General features: G+C 34.6%; 4 protein-coding genes across 6 annotated transcripts; 1 reads left to right on the top strand and 3 right to left on the bottom strand.

Annotated features, from left to right (window-relative positions):
- Window positions 1–233: 233 nt before the first annotated feature.
- Window positions 234–4,943, bottom strand: LOC108192862 (glutamate dehydrogenase B). 2 transcript variants are annotated; one of them, XM_017359366.2, is made up of 10 exons: window positions 4,691–4,943; window positions 2,951–3,088; window positions 2,709–2,822; window positions 2,085–2,306; window positions 1,899–1,973; window positions 1,607–1,723; window positions 1,261–1,511; window positions 1,026–1,101; window positions 859–945; window positions 234–734 (listed from the first exon to the last, which is right to left on the bottom strand). In XM_017359366.2, exons 2-10 carry the CDS (start codon window positions 3,056–3,058, stop codon window positions 549–551), a joined length of 1,236 nt encoding a protein of 411 aa, XP_017214855.1. In that variant the 5' UTR covers window positions 3,059–3,088; window positions 4,691–4,943; the 3' UTR covers window positions 234–548. The 2 variants fall into 2 exon arrangements, with proteins under 2 accessions (XP_017214855.1, XP_063936078.1); XM_064080008.1 differs by lacking the exon at window positions 4,691–4,943 and adding an exon at window positions 3,177–3,270.
- A 4,574-nt stretch (window positions 4,944–9,517) lies between these two features.
- LOC108225708 (uncharacterized) lies at window positions 9,518–10,260 on the top strand. Its single transcript, XM_017400639.2, has 2 exons — window positions 9,518–9,883; window positions 10,069–10,260. The coding sequence occupies exons 1-2, from the start codon at window positions 9,716–9,718 to the stop codon at window positions 10,147–10,149; spliced, it is 249 nt and encodes an 82-aa protein (XP_017256128.1). The 5' UTR covers window positions 9,518–9,715; the 3' UTR covers window positions 10,150–10,260.
- A 6,690-nt stretch (window positions 10,261–16,950) lies between these two features.
- LOC108224399 (uncharacterized) lies at window positions 16,951–18,296 on the bottom strand. Its single transcript, XM_017399001.2, has 2 exons — window positions 17,361–18,296; window positions 16,951–17,234 (listed from the first exon to the last, which is right to left on the bottom strand). Exons 1-2 carry the CDS (start codon window positions 18,066–18,068, stop codon window positions 17,118–17,120), a joined length of 825 nt encoding a protein of 274 aa, XP_017254490.1. The 5' UTR covers window positions 18,069–18,296; the 3' UTR covers window positions 16,951–17,117.
- A 2,233-nt stretch (window positions 18,297–20,529) lies between these two features.
- On the bottom strand, window positions 20,530–25,792 carry LOC108224443 (5'-adenylylsulfate reductase-like 5). 2 transcript variants are annotated; one of them, XM_017399078.2, is made up of 4 exons: window positions 25,513–25,792; window positions 22,559–22,740; window positions 21,601–21,707; window positions 20,530–21,356 (listed from the first exon to the last, which is right to left on the bottom strand). In XM_017399078.2, exons 1-4 carry the CDS (start codon window positions 25,675–25,677, stop codon window positions 20,923–20,925), a joined length of 888 nt encoding a protein of 295 aa, XP_017254567.1. In that variant the 5' UTR covers window positions 25,678–25,792; the 3' UTR covers window positions 20,530–20,922. The 2 variants fall into 2 exon arrangements, with proteins under 2 accessions (XP_017254567.1, XP_017254566.1); XM_017399077.2 differs by having other exon boundaries at window positions 21,601–21,725.
- Between the last annotated feature and the right edge of the window lie 636 nt (window positions 25,793–26,428).

Below are 26,428 nucleotides of genomic sequence, written 5' to 3' on the forward strand. Positions count from 1 at the left end.
TAAATCACACTAATTTATAGACGAATATAATATTAATAATTTATTGTATTATTATCACGACGTTGAAAATATTGATATAAAATTTCCGATAACTTTCTGTAATGTATTGGCAAGATGGAAAGGACAGGAGTTTGAGAATGGTAGAAACTCTGCATATCTCAAGATGATTGATATATCAAGCAATGAATTAACTCGAGAAATTCCCATGGGATCAACAATTAAGTCTTTTCCACTGTAACAAAGAAAAATCTATTGACTGGTAACGTTTCATAATATATTGCAAGGCCATCTTGAGCACAATTTGCAGTTGTACTGGAAGAAAGTAAGATGGTGGAAATGTTTCACAACAATTATGATGGTTACTTCCCTTATCTAATGAAAGCCGTCATGGATTACAGAATGAATGAAAACACAGAGATTCACAATAATGTTAAACCGATGTTTAACATTGTCAAATCTTCTGTTGGACTACAATGCATGCATGCATGAATTAGAGAAGAACCATAGAAATACAGATGAGGTTTTCTCTTTATTTATACCAGAGGCCCTCAAGCTTCCCAGCCCCTGAGAACTGTAGCCCGGGCTACACGATTAACTCCTAGAGTAAAAGCTCCCATACGGAGATCACAGTTGTGTGTTTTGCACATCTCTTTGACATCTTTGAATCCGTTTGTCATGTAAGTCTTTAGCTCTGTGTTCACTTTCTCCTCAGTCCACATAAATCCTTGTATGTTCTACAAGGTAGAAAAAGTAGGCCGAAATCAGAAAACAAGAATAACATTCTAACAAGAACAATGGCAGTGTAATCTTAGTCTTTTTAGCAATAAATTTTCATTCTTGAGGAGAGAAATATGATACCTGAACCCACTCGAAATAGCTAACTGTAACTCCTCCTCCATTAGCAAGGATGTCAGGAAGGATAACGACGCCTTTCTTTTTCAAAATCTGTATAGTAGGACAGTGTTCATGCCGCTGGATAAACTAATAATTTACCTAAAATATTCGGACTTTAAGAATGAACTAACCTCATCAGCCTCTGGATCAGTTGGATGGTTAGCTGCTTCAATAATAAATTTGGCTGTAATGTCATTTGCGTTCTCCCTTCATATAGCCAAATTCAACGAAATATATAGTCAGGCACAAAAATCACTGGTACTATATGATTTACCTCATAGCATCAGACTTTAATGAAATGAACTTTATAGTTGTATTTCCTAAAATCTTTTATCTAGGACATTCTTGTTCTATGTTAATACGAACCTGTTGATCACACCGCCAAGTGCTGCAGGGATGAGAACGTCACAGTCTTCCACCAATATTGAATTGGCATCGATTGAATCCCCACCATGGAAACCTTTCACTCCACGATTTTCTTTTACGTGCTTGAGTAGGTTTGGAATGTCAATTCCTTTACTGTTCTTGATTGCTCCGGTTATATCACTTACTGCAACAACTTTTCCACCCTTTTCGTGGATGAACTGAGCAGCCCAGGAACCTACATTCCCGAATCCCTGAAAAAAAATGAAGAAGAGCACATGAACATGATATCCAGTGACCCTATTCCCTTCCTAGACTTCCTCTGCTAACCATTTAATTAGTAACTCGCCTGTATAACGAATCGTTGTCCGGAAATGCTCTTTCCATGCTCATTAAGCAAGGCTTCAGTTGCAAATAGTACTCCCCTTCCAGTAGCAGCATCTCTGCCTAGTGATCCACCAAGATCCTAATTTGAACAAATAGCTGCATCTTTATATATTGCAATAAACAATTAAAAAGCACAAAAAACTTGTTGCTAGTAGATAAGTTTAATTTATAAGCCACAACAAATTATGACTTCAATTAGAGATAAAAATTACTATATTATGAATCACGACAAATTAGAATCCTTGTCTACTTACTACAGGTTTTCCGGTTACTACTGCTGGTGAGTAGCCATGAAACTTCGAGTATTCATCTAGTATCCATGCCATTGTCTGTTTGGCCACAGAGGGGGAAAAAACATTAATTTCAACAATAATAAACCTCGACCAAAATGAGTATATGAATATTTATATACACTGTTAGCTAAGAATAATTCTGCAGACCTGTGGATTAGTTCCCATATCAGGTGCAGGAACATCTGTATGGATACCAATCAGGTCGTGTATCTTCTGTGTAAAAACTCTGGTAAGTCGTTCTAGCTCAGAAATACTCAACTCCCCCGGATTACATCCTATCCCTCCTTTAGCTCCGCCATAAGGTATGTTAGCTACTGCTGTTTTCCAAGTCATCAGTTGTGCTAATGCATTCACCTCATCAGGATCAACCTACAAACGTCCATCAACCAAGTTATTTTCGGTTATACAACCCAAATAGATTCTATTTTCTTTCTGATCCTAACTTTATACTTATGATTGATGGTACCATAGAAGCAGTTACACAAATCCTTCAACTACAAAACAATTTTATCTTTAATGTTGAAAGCAAGAACTTTAATCAATAAGCAGAGTATACCGAAAGAGAGAACTCCATTACTAAACAATTACAGTCTACACATGAGCACAGCTTGTACAAAATATCAGAAACATATAGGAAAGGATGGAGAAATAAAGTTTGGTTCACGGTCGTTGCAATCTGCCCTTCTTTACAATGTCACAGTGGCCATTACTGTTGCCTAATTTGTAAATACAGGCAGATTGGGGACCGAAACCTCCTTCCTGGAAAATTACCTCTGGATGGTATCTGATTCCTCCCTTCATGGGACCTCGGGCATTGTCATGTTGAATTCTGAATCCTACAAAAGATGCTAGAGTTCCATCGTCTTTAGGTATAGTACATTCCACCTGCAATTTCGTTCATGTGAGCAAGATTTCAATGAAATACATAAACAACAAAATTGTGGGTGAATTCTTAGCAAAAATAAATAAATTGTGAAGATCCCAGATACGCCACTATTTTTCATAAAACCAACCTTGATTTCCCTAAATGGGATGAGTAAACTCTTTTCAAGCTTCGAGTCCAGCCCCAACAGCCGAGCTGCCAACTTAAAATTTCTGTTGGTGGCCACCAATGCATTCATCTTCAGAATAGCAGTTTAAACAGCCTGAAACTACAGATATAGAATTCAACTACAAATTAGAGACTCCTCGCTGTTATATTCAAATCGTGGAACTAAATGTAAGCTTGTGACAATTAACTTGTTTAAACTATTGTGTCTTGGAGTGAGATGCGGAGAAACGTCTCTTGCAATCAAATATATATAGCCAGGTCACAGCCTCACAGGTGAGCTGTATGGAACATGTAGGCTGTGACAATGTCAAACTATATTAAATGAGTAATACTACATAGATAACACATGCCAATCTTAGCCAATATGATGTCATAAACAGGTAGATAACATTTTTGATTTTATGTCTATCATCTTCATCTTGTGACTATTTTAGGCACAGCAGATAAGGAATATAATACTGAGGCTGCTAAGGGACTTAGGCTTTGCAATTTCTCTTTTTCCACTTTAAGGAAAATGCTTCGCAGCTTTTCTGGACCCGAAAGGCCAAAGCAGTATTAGAGTTTTGATATTTCCCTAATATGTGATAAGTATGCTGCATAAGCCTTATAGTTCCTTAACTGATTAGTACTCGTGAAACAGGAAGTGTACATGGACATATGGTGGTTCGACGATTTGTTCTACATCATAGCAGTATTGGATCCAGGCCGAAGGGCTCTCTGCCCTCGGACTCTCCCAGCAATGCTGTCACAATATATATATTACAGACTTAAGTCTTGTCCAGTTGTCATGTTTCGAATTTTCCACGCATCTACTAGTATGAATAGTAATCACTAACTTAATCTGATTATTTCAAGCTTACGCGTGAGAGCTGGATTCATATTTCTATTGCTAAGGTATCTCTAGGCATTTTCAAAACAAGATAATTCTCACAGCTATAGATCTATCTGTAAGGATGAACTCAAATATGTAAAATCATCACGTGGCCTTTGGCTAAATTGGACTTGAGGTACAAATTCTGATACACACACATTCATAAAAATAGAGTCTTCATGGTGACAGCACCCCCTGCCCAAGTGAATTGACTATTCTTTTCTGCTATCTGCGTGGGAAGTTTAATGGTAATTTATGCATCTGGATCCTGATAAATTTTATTCGGAAATTATTCCACAATATTTATCTCATCCGAAAGTTTTATAAATACCAGTGTCAGACCTCTTCTTCTTGATCCTCTAAATTAAGGCCACAATTTGAACATATAAGACAACATTTATATATTTTTCTCGAGGGGGACTGTGAGGGCGGGAATCTCCCAGACATCGGGTCTCCCCTGTCTCCCTCTATATCGATAAACACGTAAAATTGCATATAGTATATGACACAGAAATCAGAGGTTTATAACTTAGGGGGCGTTTGGTTGATGGTTAATGAGCCCGGTTAACGGGAATCGGAACCTAATACTCATACATTGTGTTTGGATTAGTAAAAACTTTGCTCGGAATGGGAACCTCATTCCCTCTTGAAGGGTAAATCAATACCTCCACACCCCTTGGGTTACCATTTCCCATACCCTCCATTCCCATACCTCCCATTCCCATTCCCCATTCCCATTCCCACCAATCATCCAAACATCCCCTAACCATGAACCAAAATGCAGGAAGAGTTCAAGTAAACAACAACAAAAAATTTCATATTTAAAGTTACCTTATCGAAAATCCTGCAAACTGTGTCTGGAGACAGAGATGATGAAAGGTAGTACAAGGCTCTCAATACCGAAACTAGAAATTTATAGACTCTTGCTAGAATAAAAAGGACTGAACCAAGAATCGAATGATTCTCTAAAATCTACACAAATATTATATTCTCCAGCTTTCTTCTGCAATTATATCACAGAGGCGGAGGCAGATAAGTCTAGTGGGACGACGAATGGAGAGTGTTACGACGAATATAAATGTATATGTAGGATGAAGGGAATGGAACATGTGCTTATCGAATGACGTCCCTGGCCACCATCAGTTGCTGATCATTTCCGACACAGAATAAAACCTCCTCAGACTTCCACTATCTCTACTCCCCTGTTTCTGTTTGACACACAACTCATTTGCTTAAACATTCATGCGTGTACATGCAAAAGGGGAGTGTATTTGTGGAAATTATTTGTATTTAGAATGTACTTGTCTACCATAAGTTCATTATACTTTAGTCCAACATTCTCAATTTCTTTTATGAATTGTGATTTTGTACATGCATAACATCAACGTAACGTGCACAGTGACAGAATCAGAATTCCGAAACAATATGATCTATGTCCTCCTACCTAATAATATACCATATGTTGCAAATTGAATAGTATAGACAAAAATGAGAGAACCAGGACAAAGATGGCTAATCTGAGTGACTCCCACACGAATCGCACCATCACTTTCGTTTTCATTATTTCATCCTTTTATCTGCTATTTTACACCCTGAGCATCTTTCCAATGGAATCCAAGTGATTTTTTTTATTCTTTTACTAGATCCGTATAATTTCCGCTCATATCTATTTCATGCTGAACTATTGTTATTTATATATTATCGTTCTAATTTAACTGTAAAGAAATATTTAAATTTAATGAATCAAATTTTGTATAATAGTTTTAAATATAGATATTGTCGAGAATTAAAGAGCCTTGTACATGCTGGAACCTTTCTTATGACCGGAAATGAGCGTAATTAAATGGCCCAAATGGAGTTTCTAGTATGTTGTTTGATGCTCATTCTTCTCGAGATTTATTATAGTATATATGAATCTTGTTTCTCTGCCTCTTTGATCTTCATTCTTACTTGAGAATTGAGGTATTGACATAATAGATGTTTAGGAGAGTTTATTCTCCTCCAGTAAAAAGATAAAAATCCACGAAATAAACGAATATTAAAGGAATCATAATAATGCTGCGTTCCTGCCTGAATTCCATGTTCGTGGGAATTATTCCTGAATTCGTCATAAACTAAAAGAGAATCAGTTAGTGAAATGTAAAGTAGACCCTATCCATTTGTGAGCTTCTGTTTTACGTGTGATCGCAAACAGTTGACTATACTGCGGAAATAAGTAGAATTAGCCTAGACTACAGTACCGACTTAATAACGCTCTTATAAGTACGATCTAGTTTGTTAAGATACCTTCCTGAGCTTCCTCCATTTGAGCTAATGGAAAAATGGTCCATTTGTCCTTCCATCACATTATTCTTTCCACTTACAGTAGTAAGTTATACTTGTATACCTACATATATAGGCAGCTGAGCTAAGCTAAGATGGGCAGCACACATACACGTATACATATTCTAGAATAAGATGTCCCTAATTAGTCACTTTTCCATATAATGTTTTTCGTGTCATCAGTTTCTAGTCTGAAAGACACTGAGGGGTGTCCCGGGTTTTTAAGCAAGCAAGACTTGCGTCTTTCTAAGACCACCTCCGAAAACACTTATACTAACTAACTCGGATTTAACAAGTACCTGGCTGAGTTTTTGAAATGTGTAAATCAGTAATTGAAAATTTCGTACGAGTAATTAGATCTCAAGGATGCAGTTGAGCACATCTGATTTCCGATCTATATAGCCTTTTCGATGTTCATGCTTGTTTTTGTCCGAATGTGATCATATCTGATACTTGGAAATTAGGGAATTTCTAGGTTATAATTAAGGTTTTGAATTTGAAACTTTCAATATATGATTCCATATTACATGGTCCCTTTTGTTTTTGTTTTTTAACAAATGGGCTTATATGTTTTTTTTTTCTAATAAATCTCCGAATGCCGAAGAAAATCGAATACAGAGTTGAAATGATACCGGACAAGTTTTATCACTAGGTTATCATGTTACGCTCGGTATTTAATTCTTAATAGTAAAAGTATGGTCTCTCGGAACTGACATGCTGTTCTGTCTTTTGCAAAGACAACTATTTGAAAGGAAATTTGATAATGAAGTTCAACAAATTCAAATATGAGGAAATAGATTAACCGAGGATGTTGCAAAGATAATGAAGAGTTAGAAAGAAGAAACATTAGTTTTCCCACTAGAGGAAGAATCTTTATTGTTGTTGTGGAATGTCGTCTCAGAATCTCAAAGATTCCACCACTGGAATATCACTATGATTCTTTTCATCTTTGGAACAACACTCTGATTCCATTTCATCAATGCATCACGTTATCCTTCCCTTCTTTCCTCCCTTCTGTCTGATAATTTCATTAATATGAAAAAATATATTAGATGCGGGAATTTTGTGCACCGATGATTCGAGTTGTGCACGCAGCTGCAAAACTTTGCGAAAAGCTGTTTCAGACGTGTACTAGTTGAGCAGTGCTTTGAAGGTCTCGTAGCACTCGAGTCAATAAAGCTTGATATAAATTTAGTTAAAGTTTGTATAAGTTTGAGTTGTTTTCTCTTTTTTGATTACGTGTTTAGAATGGCTAAGCAGAAAAACAGGGCAAGGGAGACTAATGCACTTAAAGAAAGACTCGAAAGACCTCTATCTGAATCAAATGGACAAGATGATGCAATTGCGCTATTATTGTTCAGTAAACTGTACTAGTATATATTATCTTGGCACCTTGGGCAATATTATAATTCCCACTAGTTTGTCATGATTTTAATTTGCATAAAAGGTCCTATTAGAAACCACGTTGTGCTCACGGAATTTAAAATCTGAGAGAAAAGAAATGAGAAGGAAATTTCTTTATATGTAAATCATATCCCGGTTTTAATTAAAAAAGAAGAGAAGAGAAGAGAAAATAAAATTTATATTATTTTTTTGGAACCTTCTCTCAGAAAATAAGATGATGAGATAATTCAGATAGTAATTTAAAATCATATCCCGGTTTTAAAGAACACGTGTATAAATGATGGTTAGTTGTGTCTAGATCTTAACGGTCAAGGAAGGAGACCGTTTTTGTCTCAAGTCGTGCCGGCCCAAGATGCATATAGTAGATTGTTAAGCCCATAAGTGCAAATAGATCAGAGCTGGTAGATTGTTAAGCCCATTAATGCAAATGGATCATAGCTTTGTGCAGGCCTTAATGATATTCCGATTTTTACAATCCACATTTATCTCCACTCTACGGAAAAGACTTTGGTGCGTTATGTTCGGCCTGTTTTTTAAAAGCCAGCTCGTATAAATGAAGGAAAAATCTATCGAGATGTATAGTAAGTAGTGACTGATGTAGATGAATTTTTTTCCTTTTTTTTGTACAGACAGAGTAGAGCTGTAATTCGAGTTGGGTGGCTCGCGAACTCGCCCAGCTCGAACTCGTTTAAGTGGGCTCGGCTCGACTCGACTCGTTAAACGAGCCGAGTTCGGACAAAAGTTTCAGCTCGTTTAATTAAATGAGTTGGCTCGTCTCGACTCGTGAAATTAAACGAGCCGAGTTCGGGTAGAGGTTTGAGCTCGATTAAGTGTAAAATTATACTAACTGGCTCGCTCGACTCGTTAAAACTTGCTCGTTTAGCTAAACGAGCCGGCTCGACTCGACTCGTGAAATTAACCGAGTCGAGTTCGGGCAAAAATTTAGGCTCGATTATTTAACCGAGCCGGCTCGATTAGTTAATAGAGCCGGCTCGATTAGTTAACAGAGCCGGCTCGACTAGTTAATCGAGCCGGCTCGACTCGACTCGATTAAACTTGACTCGAATTAGACTCGGCTCGAAACTCGCCCGACTCGACTCGAATTACAGCCTAGACAAGAGGAACTCTCATATAAAGCTCTTAAATTGTAATTCGTATAATAATAATTCTTCATCCTCACTCCTCAAAATTTTCTACTCCCTCCGTTTCAGCAGGTGTTTACATTCATTATTTACATACTTGCAAGCGTTTTGAGATTATAATTCAATATCATTTTTCCAAATTTAATTTTTAAATAAAATTTTAAACGTCAAATTTTTATTCAGAAAAAAATTAAAAAAAATTATAAAACTATTATATTAATCTTAAAATTCATGTCAAAAAATAATGTAAAAAAACTAGAGGGAATATCAATAATGTTGTCCGTATCATGTGATCCGTGATGTCGATGTGTATATATTCATGTTTCTAAAAAATCATGTGCAATAATGATTCATCGTCTCTTAATTAATCTATGTAAATTACCATTATAACCCTTCTATTATAATTCACAAAAATAGGAAATATACTAACTAATAAGAATTATCCAAAATTTATCCTGTCCTAAATCCTCATCATGAAAATGCATCTTATCTCTTCGTCCATTAAAGTGGATTATTGAGCACCCAAACTAGGTTTAAAAAAATAAGAAAAAAGAAAAGTCAAAAGAGCCCTAGTCGAAAATATTGACCTTCTACACCCAGCACCCTGTATTCTAGATATAGCAACCTCTTCTCCTGCATAAAAGTATGTACCTATTCGTTGACAAATAAAAAATAAATATTTCGCCAACTGAAAATTCAAAGATTAGTTGGTTGCCACTAGGCACCACCCATCTTTCGGACTTGGTAAATGCTAAATCCCAACGAAAACACGCTTGTAAAATCTATTTATATATAATGGGCTCGTGGCACTTAGACATTACGATTATTATTTAAACAAAAGATTAGGCTTTATCTGATCTTACGTATTCTTCAGAGCATCTGCATTGCTGCCTAACCCATTCAAAAGCAAAAGAAGCAGTTATATTTACTAATCTTTGATTAGTTCTAACTAATCCTTTTTTGTTGAGAAAGTTTCTTCTGTTTCAAGATGTGTCCCATGAGGTTCTTCCTGGTGTTCTTCTCGGTTATATTGGCGGGGTTTGTTGCATGGAAATCTATTGGTAGTGGAAATGATGGTAGTGATTCCATTTTTTCTGAGGATTCTGATGATTTAAAGGTTTCTGCAAATGACCGACAAAATCGCGACATGATTAAGGTACGTGTTAAGTGACTAATTTTCCCAAACTTTAAGATATTAGGAGGACGACTTCTCAAGATCACGTTATATTCTAAATGTATATGCAGATCTGATTACAATGGATTTTTAACACTGAATTCATCGTAACTAGTCTTATTTGTTGCGTATTAACTAATTGAGCATTTGTATTGTTGGATGAACAGATGGTGCAAAATGGATTCTGGGTATTTGTGGACATGGCCAGTGGGAAGTATCTGTGGAAAGCCCTCAGATCTGGAGTCTGAAGTTAAGCGAGCTTGTGTAATAAATACATGTAATTAAAAGGGTAATCTTAGTTCTTTCGTGTTTCAGTTGCATGTATATTATCTTTAAATCAAGCAGAGTTCATCTTGCGACTTGCATTGCACATAATCATCTTCGATTGTACATTGAGAAATCACCATTTTACTAGTCCGGCCTTTGGTAGAGTGATGAAATTTTTATTATTCGAGTTTCTGGTGCGGATGAGTGTCGCCTTACTCAGGTTTTATTGTTCACTACTAGAAAACTATGAAAATTTTATAGGAGCAACTCTTCTCGTTTTAAGAATCTCCTCTGTTCCCTTTGATCCTGTGCCCCTTTCGAGCTTTTGATTGTGAGCTATTAGCGCCTAGCAGTGTTCTTCAGCTCTGATATACAAAATATTACAGCTACGGTTAGAGTCGAGCAAAGTAAAGTTTTCTGATAAACGAATTCGAACACGGACCATTTCTTTTTGAGGAATGGAGCAACTTGTTAATTCATGAGTAAAGTCGAGAGACTCAACTTACTCAATATATTGGGATGGTTTTATTTAACTTAAAAAAAAGAAGAAGTTATTTATACGTGAAAAATAAACATTTTGTGGCCTTGTTTGTAAGTTAAAGTTTTGAGACAAAATTAGAGGTTTGAGGTATTTTAGAGATTTGACCACTAAAATAAGCTAATATTAGTGTTTGGTAGTCAGGGGATTGAAACAGAGGTTTAGATCCAAAAAGCTAATTTTAAAAAAACTAGCTTGAGGAGTTTTTTGGTTTGCGGTTTTGGTTTGTGTCAGCAAAAACTAATCAATCAGCTATTTAGCAAACAATTTTACGAGAAACAACTAATTTAATCCGTTAGTCAAAACATCTAATTCAATCGGCTGGTCAAAACAACTAATTCGATCCGCTAACAGCTAATTCCCAAAGAGGACCATAATATATTTTAATAAATTATTCTATATTTGTTCCAAAAAATAAATTATTCTATATTTATAATTTACCAAGTATAAGATGAATAATATTAAAAAAAATATATTATAAAACTATCTTTTAATGTGATCTATTATATTTTTAAAATCAAAAATCAAAAATAAAAGTAAATCATGAAAAAAGTCAGCATTTTCAACTTTTTAGATTCTGACTTGTAAATTAAAAATAAACAGTATGAATAAGCAATTTCTAACTTGTTAATCAGGACTTTTAGACCGAGCCAAATAACACCATAAACGAGTCGATCCATTGACTTTTTAAAAATTACATTTAAATAAAATATAAATATCATCGAATAAAGAGGATATTCTAATTTTAAACAAAATATAATATTATTAACAAAGATGATAATACTCCTTCCATCCCATTTTAAGTGTCCACTTTGCCAAAAAAAAATATCCCAAAATATGTGTCATATTATTTAACCCATATAAAATTTATATTATTTCCAATATAGTATTAAATACAATCAACAAGTCTCTCGTAGGGATAATGAATGTATAGTGTAATTTGAATTGAAGAAAAGTCCAATACAGAATAATTAATGAGATGCGTAATTAATATGTATGAAAACTAAGCTGATTAGTTGTGGGAAGATGATGATAACAACATTACATTAATTGTTTCCTAATATGCGTGAAGTTTGTAAAATGGATACTCCCTCCGTTCCAAAATTTAGTCTTGTTTGTCATTTTCACACATATTAAGGTATTTTGAATGTGTATGTTTTTCTTTTTATTTTTAGTGCTATTTAATGATTGTGACCTTGGAAGCTAGCTAACTGCATTTAATAAGATTAAAAACTGCATGAGACTTTCACCAGATAGGTGTATAAAATCTCAAGAGTCACTTAAACACAAACGTAAACTTCTTCAAAATTTACGTAGTTCACCAAATTTCCCTCTCAAATTTTCAGCATTAGTTTAAACTTTCATCTTAGAATGAGCTTGTTAATATTGAAAATTTTAAATTTCCCTCTCGGATTTGCATATAAAAATGAAGCATGGACACCCATACACAGGAATGCAATAAGTTTTAAGAATAATGGTGGACCTAAATCTTACACCAATACCAGAGCTGCACTCAAGTGAAGAAGACGTCTCATGCCATGTTCATGATTATTCAAATGAATCTCAACTACTTGATCTTAACAAAGGTATGTCTACAATTATTTTATTGCCGAGGTTCATATTTTTTTTAATCTTTTAATGACATGGTTGTGAACTGTAGAATTGGAGGATGTAGCATCATCTGAAGAATATTTGCAGCATGAAGAAAACTTGGAGCAGAGACAAAGAGAAACAACTATAATATAGATTATTCTCTAAATCAATATATACAAGTGTATATATTTGCTAGGGAGTATTGTGTTAGAGCTCGAGGTAAGAAGTCAAATCGAATTAAACAAGTGTGGGATCGAGTTTTAGAAAATAATCATCCTCTTCATGTTTCTACGATAAAAACAATGTATAACTTCTTATCTACGTTGCTAGATCTAGGTTGCTAATCTCGTCGTGACTAAAATTCCAATTTGAGATTTATAGAATTGGTAAACGTCAAATAATATCACTTCGAAATTCGAATACATAACGTGCCAGCTGAAGGCGGCTACTCTCTTGTCTGATTGTTAGTTTGTTACTAACATACAGCAGCCTGTTTGTTGAGACTTGAGCGGTTGAGCCTTCCATATTTAGTATATATCGATATTTAGATTTAATCATCCAAATAGTGAAAATAAATAAAGCCTAAAAAAGTCGCTTATCACAAAATAGCATGATACGACCAGTGTTACAAAAATCGGGAATCGGACCTAATCGGCTGAGCTACCAATTCAGGGATTAATCGGAGTGAAAATCGGATTTATTTTAATATTAAAATATTTAGTTATTATTATATTAGCTATTAGCTATTTAGTAGCTATTATATTTGTTATATTCATAAATTCTATAATTATTCATATTTAAAGTATGGGCTTTTTTTATTAATAATCACGTTTTCAATCTTATTTCCAAAAATACTACCTTATCCAATCTTATTTTCAAAAATACTACCTTCTCTAAAATATTTTCAAAAATACTGTGGTTGCATATGCAACCATATATGCAACTACAAATCCTGATTTCAAGTTTCAGATTTCAAATGTCATTTTCGACCTCATCGTTGGAATCGATATATATATATCGATTCCAAATATGAGGTCGAAAATGACATTTGAAAACTGGAACTTGAAATCAGGAATTCAGTTGCATATATGGTTGCATATGGGTTGTATTCAGTTGATTCTATTGTAATCTAATGGCCCCGCCAGGGGCACCCATACATCAGTTGCAACTTACAGTTTTCCGTTGCATATGAGGTTGCACGCAACCCCATATGCAACCTCATATGCAACTAAATGCAACTGAAAACTGTAAGTTCCAACTGAAGTATGGGTGCCCCTGGCGGGGCCATTAGATTGCAATAGAATCAACTGAATGCAACCTCATATGCAACTAAATGCAACCTCATATGCAACTAAATGCAACTGAAAACTGTAAGTTCCAACTGAAGTATGGGTGCCCCTGGCGGGGCCATTAGATTGCAATAGAATCAACTGAATGCAACCTCATATGCAACTAAATGCAACCTCATATGCAACTAAATGCAACTGAAAACTGTAAGTTGTAACGGATGTATGGTGTGCCCCTGGCGGGGCCATTAGATTGCAATAGAATCAACTGAATGCAACTGAATACAACCATATGCAACTATATATGCAACTGAATTTCTGATTTCGAGTTCCAGTTTTCAAATGTCATTTTCGACCTCATCTTTGGAGTCGATATATATATATATATATATATATATATATATATATATATATATATATATGGTTGCATATATATATATATTAGAGATTTGAAAATAAGATTAGATAAGGTAGTATTTTTGAAAATAAGATTGAAAAAACAATATACAAGATAATCCCCTTAAAGTAATATAGTATTTTAATTTTAATAATTTATCATGTATACTTCGATTAAGAAATATATATATAAGGATTAATCGGATTTCAAAGATCGAATCGGTGACCGACCTTGCAGAGCATTAGTCGGGAATTAATCGATTAACTCGGAGATTTTTAGAATACTGGATACGATGTGTATAAACTACAAAAGCATCTAGATGTTTAATACAATAAATGTAAGCGAAAAAAGTCATATTATATAACTCATATATAGTTCGAATGTACGAGTATAGCGCGAGGAAAAGGAAGAGAAAAGTATTCTCGCGAACGCTATCGTCAATGATTTCTAATCTACTCTATTAGATGCCTTTTACGATATTACCCTTGCCTTGTATACAGAAACATGATAAGTAAAATAAGGGGCCGTTTGGTTTGTTTCGAGGAAACGGAATGAAATGCAGAAAAGGAAATGCGGAGAAAATAAAGGAATGATACTGAATTATTTTACCTGTTTGGTTTTGTGGCAGAAACGAAATAAAAATTTGTGTGATTAATTTTATATTCAATTTTTTTAATATTATACAATTTCAAAAGAGTTAGATGTATTTATATTTATAACAAGATAATTTATTTACATTCTAATAAATTAATATAATTTATTTAACCATACTATTAATTTTTTAAAATAAATTAACATGTGAATTATGTCACAATTATATTTAATTAAAACAATTTAATTAAAAATTATTTTTAATTCTTAAAAATACTTTATACGATAATCTTTTATTTTAATTGTTTAAAATATGAATTATAACTCAAAATAGAAAAAAGGTGAGGAAAGGGAATCCAAATACCTAGTTGGGGGTGAGAAATGAGTTATGAGCAATATTGGGTAAACCCACTACTAAAAAAAGGGAAAAAAAATGATAATTTTTACGAAACAAACACGTATAAAGGGATTACCTTTCCCTTTTGCTGAATACCCCTAACCAAACGGCCTCTAAAAGAATGGGATTTCAAGAGCATTGGATTACTGGTAGTAATATTCCAAATATATTAACATATTAATTAAATTAATTATTTTTATTATATAATTGTATAATAAAATTAATGTTCCCATTCTTTTATTTAAAACGGGAAAAATGAAGCTCTAGCCCAAATACCAGAAACAAATCACACTTGGTTGGGCCAATAAAGAAGCCCATCTCAGCCCAATTTAAACGACAATCATTTTCCAACATTGCTAATGGTTGATCATGTAAAATCTCGTCTGGATTAACTTCAAATTTCAATGATGAGTACTGTTCAGTTTATAGAAAATTATAATCTTCCCGTAAACTGTAAAATATTATCAAGCACAGTCTAAGATTTCATTGTCTCCATCGAAATTAAGTTCTCTTGCTCTTGTAGTGCTGGGATGGATATTATTGGATTTATTATTAAAATCATCGCCCATTTAATTTAAAAATATCAAATTAATCACTTACTATGAAATTGAATCAATTTGTTATCGTTTAAATTTTGTATGAATTTATTCACTAAAAAAAATTAAAATTTTGTATCAGTTTGATCATTTGTAAATGCTCTTTTGATAACTTCAAACTCATGACAAAATTGAATCTGACCATATAATTTAATATAATAAGAAACTAATTTCATAAATCTGGATAAAATGAACGATCAATTTGCTGATTATCCAGATAATATTGCTTCAGAAATAATGTTATGTACATGTACTGTATATCACTTTCCGAACTTGACCTTGAAGTAAGACATTTTGGAACCAAAAATAATGTTGCATGTATAATTGTATTATGTATATCACCTTTCTCATTCTTTACATGTGAAAAAGACCTACTCATATGTTTGATTCGTTTTGGATAATGATAATCGGCCTTCATGTTATCTTCTTAATTCAAAAAAATAAATATCTCCAATATAGACCGAAATAAATATATCTCATGATTTTTGTAATATTTTCTACGTTTAACATAAGAAAAAAGATGCGACGAATTTATTCCTTATTCTTTTGGCACCGCTATACTTCAAATTCTCTTTGTCTTTGGTATTAGATTACAAATGCTTTTATCTCACAGTTGTAAGATGAGCAAAATCGAACCGGAACGAAAAATGAAATTTCGGTCTATTTGGTTCGGTCCTGTTTTCGCCAAACTGATCGAATGCTCATCGCTAGGTAGCTGCATCAATTTATATTACTTGCAATAACTTCTGATTATAAAGTAGAACTCTGTTCCAGTTGTGCTGAAGCTCTGATCCATTGCCGTGGTTTTGCTACTTCACCTTGCTGTTAGCAGAACCGATGGAACAAATTTATACGAACATAAACACTAAATTTTCTTCAGTTCAAGTGCTTGCGTTTCTTCAATTATTAGCCCCTCTAAGTTTTTAGCCAAAAAATGACCAGAAGAATCTCAGGAACAGCTCTGAACTGAGTCAATGGTATGGGGACACAAGGCACTTACCTTTCAATGCTTCAAACCTCCAAAAAATATCAATTCTGCAGAAAAATTTAAACCAGGGCCGGTTTGTTTAATCAGTCCCTTTCGTCTCCCTATCAAAGCTTCTTAAAATATCTGTATTCGGTTAGAATTTTAGTATCCGTCAATTTTTTGCTTGCGTATTGCTTGGAATCTCTTCATTTTGTTTTAAAAAATGTGTTAGGCAATTAAAATAACAGCAGAGCATATTAATATTCTTCTGCTGCTCAGAAAAATGACCTTCTGATTAAATGTACAATCATACTTTCCGCGATGAAATTAAGATGAAAATCATACTTCAGCTGCTCTTCTAGACAATCACTTATTAATTCCAGCAGCAGGGCAATGCAACAAAAATAAGTTGCAGACTAATAAGCAAACGCCTCAGTCTTCTAAATCACGATATGTATAACAAGTGAGCTAAAAACACGAAGTGTTGTGCAGAATTTGAAATTATATACATAAAATTTAAACATTATTTAGGCACCAAGTGCAGACACATATGTTTAGGATTCTGCTACATGAGAAAGATCGGTCTAGAAACCATCGTAGTATCCACCATACGTTATATGAGCTCTTGCAAGGGGAATTCCTCTGGCCGCGGACATTGCATCATTCAATCGGCTTGTCTGAGTAACCACTTCCTTAATTTTCTGTAATCAAACAAATAAATTATGAGTTAGATAAAGAATTCTGATAAAAAAAATGTTGAGGATCGGAGATAGTCTAGTGGTCAAGGCTTATCCCCGTACTGAAATGAACTCGGATTTAGTACAAACCTTTTCATCGGCATAAATCTGGAACTGAAGCTTCTGATGTTTTCTCTGTTGCTGACTGTTTCCGATAATTATGATACAAATGGTAGCAGCAGCAGCCACACCGAAAGAACAAATTGCACCTATGCCAGTTAAGCTCCATTTCCACATGTTTGCACCGTGTTCTTCTTGATGATTCTTTGTCATAGTTTCAGTAGCCTGATCATCAGTTGGCTCCTCAAACTGAAACTTATTCGCCTCGATCTGAGGCGCTAGTCCCCTGGAACCAGACTTCGGTGAGTCCATTTTCATGTCGATCACAAAATCACTTTCCTTCATTTTCTTGAAGAAAACTTGTGGCAGAAAGTCCTGATCAACTTTTACAGCAGATGGAGACTTGATCTCCTCAGTGATCACGTTAGGCGCGAGACGAGACTCATTAGTATCCTGAATTATGACTTCCTTCACATGTTCTTCATCAGGGGCCTCATGGATAATTGGCTGGAACTCAATTGGCAGAGGAACAAGTTGCTTCTGCAATCTTGGTAAGTTTGTTGTTTCGACAAATTGTTGGGATTTTGAAGATGAGGTTTCGAAATACTTGCCAAGAATCCTCTTGGAAGAATCCTTGACAGAGGATCTCGAAAAGAATTGCTGGCCCTCATCTTCATGTAGTTCAAGAAAAGCATCATCAGAAATGAACTCCCACTCATCAAGATCCATCTTTAGCATAGGAAACTGGTGAGTAGAAGAATATATAGGGTGGATCTGAATTTAAGTTTTGAGGGTTTGCAATAATTCAATGAAGGTGGCTTTCGTGAAGTGTAGTGTGCAATTTCACTTCATAAAGAGGAGGCCACCCCAATGGTGTCCTTTTGCTCTGGAGTGAAGATTGTAGCTACTGTCTTGGAAGATATTAATATTAAGTTTGAAGGTTTACTTCTCTAAATTCTAACATATGGGACCATCCAGGAGACATCTTACTAGAAGGAATATTGCTTTTAATTCTGTGAGTCGGAATTCTGACGAACACATGTTTTATGCTTTGATCAACGAAATATGATTATCGAATTATTTTAGTAAATACTCCCTCCGTTTCAATTTACATGTCCACTTTCAAAAAAAAATTTTGTTTCAAATTACCTGTCCACTTCAACTTTCAATGCAAAATCATATTTCCTAAGTTAATTCTCCTCCACATATCTCTTATTTATATTTCCTAGATCAATCCAACACCACATATTATGCTCATTTAATGCAATTAATTTGTGAACAACCATTTTTCTTAAACTGTGTGATTTTTTGAAAGTGGACATCTAATTTGAAACGGAGGGAGTATTAACTTCCTCGGGAATATAATATAAAGTCATTTCAGTTATAATTTATAAACGATCATAAATTTCTCGTTTTAACACAATAATATGACATACATCTGTTGTGGAAATGACATGCATCTTGATTAATTTATTATAAGTTTGATTGTTTTGTTGTTGCTGTGGATAAAGATGAAAAAATAGTAATACTTTATAAAGTTGAAGTAAGGATTGGTTCTCAAGACTCTGGTGCTGGAACAGTTCTGGATGCCTATATAAAAATATTACTGCATGACAGGAAAGATAAAATACTACTAGTATACACAAATTGCAGGATAAGGTGAGAGAAGGTTTAATATTTTTAATTATCTTGTAAAATATTGAAATTAAACTTCCAGAAAAAGATGAAAAAGTGGTAGTTGCTTGAAAGAGTTTACTTAATATGATACTGGCCAGTGGCTGTTTAAAGGAGAAAAAGAAAAGATGAAAATGATGAAAACGAAAGGTAACAAGTGTCCATGCTCTAGTATCTCGCAAATGCCGTACAGTTGTCTCATTTGATAATTTCCGAAATAAATGTATTCTGGATGGATTTTAAAATTTATATTTTTCTTCGAAAAATTATTACTATACGAGGACGTTATATATCCAAATTCTGTCTCTAATTTATTTTTCAAATGACATGATAGAAATATGAATAATTTTAATCAGATAATTTATGTATATAAGAAGAATTCTAGTTTTATTAAAATAAATAGAATTTATTATTATTAATATAAGTTGGACCGATAAAATATTTACAATCAGCGTGCCAGCTTCCTATATATAGCAGGGTGTATATCTAGACACGCACAGTATATCCCATGCTTCATCGTCAAGTTTATGTTGGCCAATAGAATAGATGCAACGGACACTTTAGATCATTAAAATAACGGTTTTTCTATGGTGTGCCCATGGGCACATACTAAGCACGGAAAATTTTGTGCTTAGATCATTTTGATTGGTTCCTCCCTATTGATAATGGTGGACCCCCCCTGCAAATACACCAACCACCCCAATCAAAATCTCTCAAATACAAAAATTTCCGCGCTTAGCATGTGCCCATGGGCACACACTAGACAAACCGTTAAAATAAAGACAAATATTTTATTTGGTTAGTACAAATTTAAGTATTTATTTCTGTAAAAAAACAAATTCACTACCAATATATAGCTTATTTTATATGGAAGTAATACTGAGTAACGTGGTGTCCTATTTGACGTAATTTTTTGTTTACGTGGTGTCTCAGATGCCCATGCTAAATTTGACGTTGAAAGCTCACTAGTTTATAATCGGAGTTGGGAATTTATGACTCGTAGCTAATAGTTACATCTAGCATTTGAACCGTTATTACTCACCTAACCAGAATATGAAAGATTAACGAAGACAAATTTCAGGAGACCTGATCGATTTTTTCCGAGTTCTAGAACTATATCTTAAAAACAGCTTACAGAGTTTTTCGAATAAGTAGGTTTTATGCCTAAAAGACTACAAATCTGTTCTAATAGATCTCGAGAGTAAACGAAAATCGAACATTAAGACAGAGGGTACTTACTTTCGATACAAATGGAAACAGTTAAATCACAAGTCACAGACTAATAATGGAAGGGGTGACTGTTAAATAACACAAATGCTATTACGTGTGGACCAATTTGAGAGCATTATTATTGTGGACAAGAAAAAAGTAGCGACCTAATTCGATTAGAATGAGATTGTGACAGATGCAGGCCAGGGGTAACGTACGTAAACAGACACGAAATCCATCACGGGAAAGTCTGTAATAATATATCTATCGATATTTAGCCACTTCGAAAAATATGACTCGGCTGTCGTTTAACATCTACACAAACAATTCTCCGAAACATTTCATATATACTAAATAACTTGTGAACACATACATGTCTAGAGAATTATATTCAGCTGTTTCTATAAGAAAAAGAAACAGATTTTCGTGCAAAAAAGAAGCTGGTCTAGATTTACAAGCTTGGTGCCTAAGCTCCTTCCCAAAGAAACCACCCAAAACTAAAACGACGCCTCATTAACCGGTGGTCATGATTTAGGATTGGAAGAATTTGTAACTAAGCAAAAAAAAAAAAAAACGATCTTCATGACGGGAAATGATGGGGGAGGGATGACGGGTTAGGGGAGTAGAGCTCCCTCAGAAATCTCTTTTATTAGAACTTGAGGAATTCTTCCTCCTCAAACCAGACTATTATACATGTTTCAAGGCCAGGCTAAGATTCAGACTTAGATGATGAGGTTTTACCCAGAGAGACTGAAGCCAGTGAAGAAGCCCAGACACGAGCATTCTTCACATCTTTTGCACATTGATGGAAGCCACTGGTTTTACATCGTTTCAATTTGGTCCAAATCATCTTTAGATTGACCATCTGAAGAAGGCGTCCCAATATTTGTCTGGTCTCTCCAAATATTCCCAAATTCAAATGTGGTCCATACACCACCCACAAAGGTTTGATGTGCAATAAGACCTTTGGTAATGCATTTATTAATACTGTTAAACATAGGAACAGCAACGAGAGTACCAAGTAGGGTTCCCTTCTCAGAATCTCGTAGGGTGATGAACCTACCCACGACCGCATAACAAACTCTCCACTGCCTTCCGAACTACTAGCTTGCTCTGTATCAACATATTGAATCGGCTCCCACCCTAAAAAATGACAGCAATTACATGTGAAACTCGATTAGTTAAAGTATTTTATAAATCTCTAGATAGAAACTAACAACTGCAATATACTCTAGCTGACTACATGGAGCTGTCTGAACTCAAATTCTGGAAGAAAAGAATATGCTTCCATGTAACATGGAAACCTATTTAGTGAGTATGTAGTCTCAGTAAATTATAGGGGCAAAAAGACCAGAAAAATAACATTAGTTGCATTGAAATAACTTGCCTGTTGTTCTTCTGTAGAATCTTACAAGGCTGTTGAGATCTTTTGCACCCAGATACCGCAATTTTGATGTCTGCTTCACCATTAATATTGTAGGAAAGCTGTGTACCCTGTACCTTGAAAGTATGCTGCATTAGAACCGCCATAGCAAAAACCAAATGACCAGGTCACAAAAGATCCAAATTAGATACAATTACTAGTTGAATGAGAAAATTTTAGCATCAGCCATCAGAGGATTTGGTCTGTCCCCTTTGCTGGTAGAAAGTTTTAACTAATTTTACAAGCAGATAATATTTTATTTTTCCTTTTCATGCCTTATTTTTAACAAGTCTTTCCTTCTCCTGCTAATTTTACAAGCAGATAATATTTTATCAATTAGTACATAAAATCGAAGTACTTGGTTGAGCGGAAAGTTCGTAATCATGTCAAACTTGATTGGCAAAGAAACACCAAGGAGTTATTCATTTTCACAGTTATTTTATTCTTTACACCCAGAGGTAATAAACTAGCATATTCTTGTTTTCTAATAAAAGGACATTTAGTGAACTGTTTAAAGAAAAATATGTTTCTTTATTTTTCTGAATAAGAACTTAACAAAAAGAGAGAGGTATAAGCTCCTGACAACAAAGGAGTCTAAAGAAGAAAGAAAAGTAATCATGAAAAGCAAGACAGCCCCTAATCAACATTAAGAATGCATGGATGATAATTCACCCGTCAATTTTCTTAAATGTGTAATCAAACCTTAAATGTTCAAATTATTTTTAACTTTGTACCTAAGGTTGAAGAATATGTGGACAATAGAATACCATTAGATTGTTATTCATGGACAATAGAAATTCATGGTTCAAGTAGGAAACTAGGTTTATCATTGCTCTAAAACATGATAATTTAGATACTTCTCTAGAACAGTTCGAAAGACAATAAGAGGTTAGAGAAGAACAAAGTAGAGTGAACAGATCACCTAGGAACCACTGAGGACTCTTCAACCTCCAAATGTTCAATATGAGGAAACATAGCACTCAAGGTTTTAAATGTGGACCGAACTTTATGCGAAAATGGACACCATGAAGCATAAAAGAGTACAGAAGTGTATGCATTATTACCCCTGGAATTCAATATCCTGTCAAGATAATCACTCCCCACCTGTAAAAAGCAAGTATATTAACACATTAGTTACATTACACAACACACGTATCATTATATATATGATAGGATCATCTTTAGATACGAATAAATGCTATTGAAAACAATGTCTGGTTTCTATTATCGAGAACCCTGGCAGCCGCAGGGACCATAAGTGAGCATACTAGAATGTTCATAAAATATTGCAACTACATGTGTTAGAAGTAAACAACCAAAGGCAGTTAGGGGGATCGATAGACAAATAACACAAATAAAAAAACAAGCAAAGAGTAAAAATATACATAATTTGGCAACTCGTCCACTCCACAAAGCCGCAGAACTTTTATAGATGTTAATCCTCTCTCTCAGGGGCTTTAACCTTTTTATAGGATTACAACGTGTTAAATAGCTTTCTCAAACCATTTCGAAAATTGAATTTCAATGCCCTATACAGGCCTGTACAGGAGTGTAATCTTTGTACAGGACCTACAGGTCAACCATACATCACCATACTTCCCTGCATACCCCATTAGTGGGATACTAATCTCACACGGTGTTATACCCACGTCACGGAGTCCAAATCTTTAACATACATAGCTGTATACCCAGGTCAAATATCCTTTACGATAAGCCACAATTACGTCCGCAAACTCAACAGGATACTGTTACTTGTATCAAGCAATCAAGCAAATGGATATACAATAAAATAGATCTGCTATGTTGCAGTTATGCGGTAGATGAACAGTTAAGTCCTGACAAGGGAAACTCTGTTATCTGTTTTCATTTTTCTTAGGCCCTGCTCCCGAGTTTTTTTAGAGGAGAAAGCAAGTGGATGCAAGTGAAAGTAAATGTGCTTTCACTTTCATCTCACTTTTGGAGTGAAAGTATGCTATATTTGCATCCACTTTCACTTGCTTTCCTCCTTTTAAAAAACTCGGGAGCACAAACAGGAGCGAAAGTTACATAACTTTTTTTTTTTTTTGCTAAATAAGTTACATAACTTTACTTCCTTTTCATTTGTTTTCCTCCCTAATTACAACTCGGGAGCAGGGCGTTAGAGTTGGCAAAACACTCATCTAATAACTAGTTCTCTGAACGTATTTGCTGGAGAAGTTAAGCAAACGATCTACTGAGCCATAGGATGACTACATCTTTGATGCACTGCTAGCATGGTGGTGCCTTGCTTGACTAGTCTATTGCTTCCATGTTCTCAGTTTGTACCTAGGGAACAGAACAGAGTCACTGACAGAAAGGAGCACCAGGCCCCAAAGTGACTTGGTAGATAACAACAAAGCATACACTTTGTGAGCATGCCTCTGCCTCTAGTTCACTAAACGATACATGGCTTTACTTACTTTCAAACTGTAAATCCTAATTCATAAAACTAGTCTTCCATGTTTTTGAAAATCAAACACGAAGACAGAGCACGTGCACAGGATGTTTTCGTAAGTATATGCCTATATTAATGTCAATAACTTCTAAAACTGTTCTATGGTAGTTGCTTTATTTAATAATATATGTTTGCCATCATAATGATTAAATAAGGTATGATTACTGCATTTGACTTCTTGTGGGACAATTGTGAGGAAATATGATAGGGAGAAAGTACATGCACAAAGGCCATGTTTGTTTCATGGGATTAAATAGGGATAGGAATATAGGGTTATAATCCTTTAAAAATTCTAATCCTGTGTTTGTTCGGTAAAAACATATTTGGTATAAGTTCAAAGATTATAGTTCTTTAAAATAGTTATCACTTGTTTGTTTTGTTGGATAAGGGATAAGATTATAATCCTCTCTAATACTAAATTGGAGGAGGTATTATTTAATCCCCTCAAACAAGTCATTTTCTAAGGGATTATAATCCTTTCACTATAATCCTATGCAAACAAACATAGAATTAGCACATTTAAAGGATAATAGTCCAATCCTATATGTCATCTGAACAGCTGACCGCAAGTTACTGCTTATAATCAGATGACAAAAGACTTGCACTTTCTTAGAAATCAAACTGTACTCCGCTAATTATGCTTACATTCCACTATGTGCTAATTCCAATACTTCATTTAGTCCAAATAGGAGCAACGCTAGGCCAATAACGTCAACACAACAAGAGTCTTCCATGAAATGTCTCTTACCGATTTGATACTTAGCAAAATAAAATATAAAACTTGATGGAATAGAAAAAAAGTGACAGTTATACCTATAGAGTCCTACGTTGCATAATGTTCAAATCTTTCTCACAAATTAAACACTATCACTACTTAACAGGAAAAGGCAATAAATTTACACATGTGAAAAAATAAACATTAGCTACCAAAGCCCTCATACCAAGTTATACATCCATTTCTTTCTCATCACAAACAACATAATAAAAAGGCCACTAATTCTTGATCCTTTTATCTCGGCACATAACATATTTCAATAAAATCTAACTTTTACGCGTGGGAAAAAGGGGCTCTTTTAAGTCTTACAAGTAGCTTTGCAACAACTGATCATCCCCGATTCTCGTAAAGGCTCAATCTTTTCTGTCTTTCACTTAATAAAGTCTGCATCTTCACCTCCCCCATCCCAAACTATTTAAATCCCCCCAATTCAACCAAAATCAATATAATCACTAACCCTAAACCTAAAAATACAAAATCAAATCGTTGACTTTCCAATCCCATCAAAATCAGCACAATTCAAAGCCAAACAAAACATATTAAGCATTTTCATCACTCAAAATCAACTAAAAATCAAAACTTTAAATTACAAAACAAATAAACAAATGAAATAACAAAATAACAATACCTGGAGAGGTGGATTGGGCGAAAAATGAAAAGGAGACTGAGAATTGAGAGTGTGTATAAACAAATTGGGCTGCAAAGGACACGTCGGCGGCGGCGATGCGGCGGAAAAAACGGTGGAGAAACAGACAAGAAGCAAGGCTGTGGAAGTAGCCGTGGATTTAGACATCGGAATATAATGTTTTTAGTTAAGGATTGTATTAATAATGGGGTTCTTGTAATGTGGTGTTTTTTGGGAGATTTTTTTGGGGAGAGACTTACAACCACGTCCTATGTATATCTGATGTGTGTGCAGGATTTTGTCTACTGACGGTTAAGATTCTGTTATGATTTTGGGCCGGACTTTTTGAAACTGTGACATGTGAATTTTGGCTCTGTGTGTTTTGGACACCCAATTATGGGTCATAGGATTGGCAATAATTTGGGGCTTGTACTATATGGCCTGGCCCAGAGTGTTTTCTTTCTTTGTGCAGATAAGATTTTTATTATAACGTTATATATCCCGAGATTTTTGTAAAAACTGGGTAATTCTTAAATTCACAACTCGAAAATAAAAATGGTACTTATCAGAACGTCTATAAGCACATTGTTTTAACACTCCTATTGCAAGATGATCTGCCATAAGCGACAATTCCCCCAAGAAAATAATTAATCCCATTACCGGTGATAATTACAATTCTAATTAAGAGGTCGATTGTAAAATTTCATAATATTGTGAGAGTAAATTATAAGGGCTAACAATATATTTGCGAATTAACAAATTAATTGTCAGATTTCTACTTATTATATATATAGTAGCCCAACAGGTTCGTGTCAAGCCTCCCTTCTGAGGGAATAAATTACCTAGCTCCGAACCTGAGCCTAACTCCGAACCTAACCTCTTATAGTTATCCATGAGACTCGAACTCAAGACCTCTCCA

This window comes from Daucus carota, chromosome 6 (genome assembly GCF_001625215.2).
Source record: "Daucus carota subsp. sativus chromosome 6, DH1 v3.0, whole genome shotgun sequence".
NCBI classification, from domain to species: Eukaryota; Viridiplantae; Streptophyta; class Magnoliopsida; order Apiales; family Apiaceae; genus Daucus; species Daucus carota.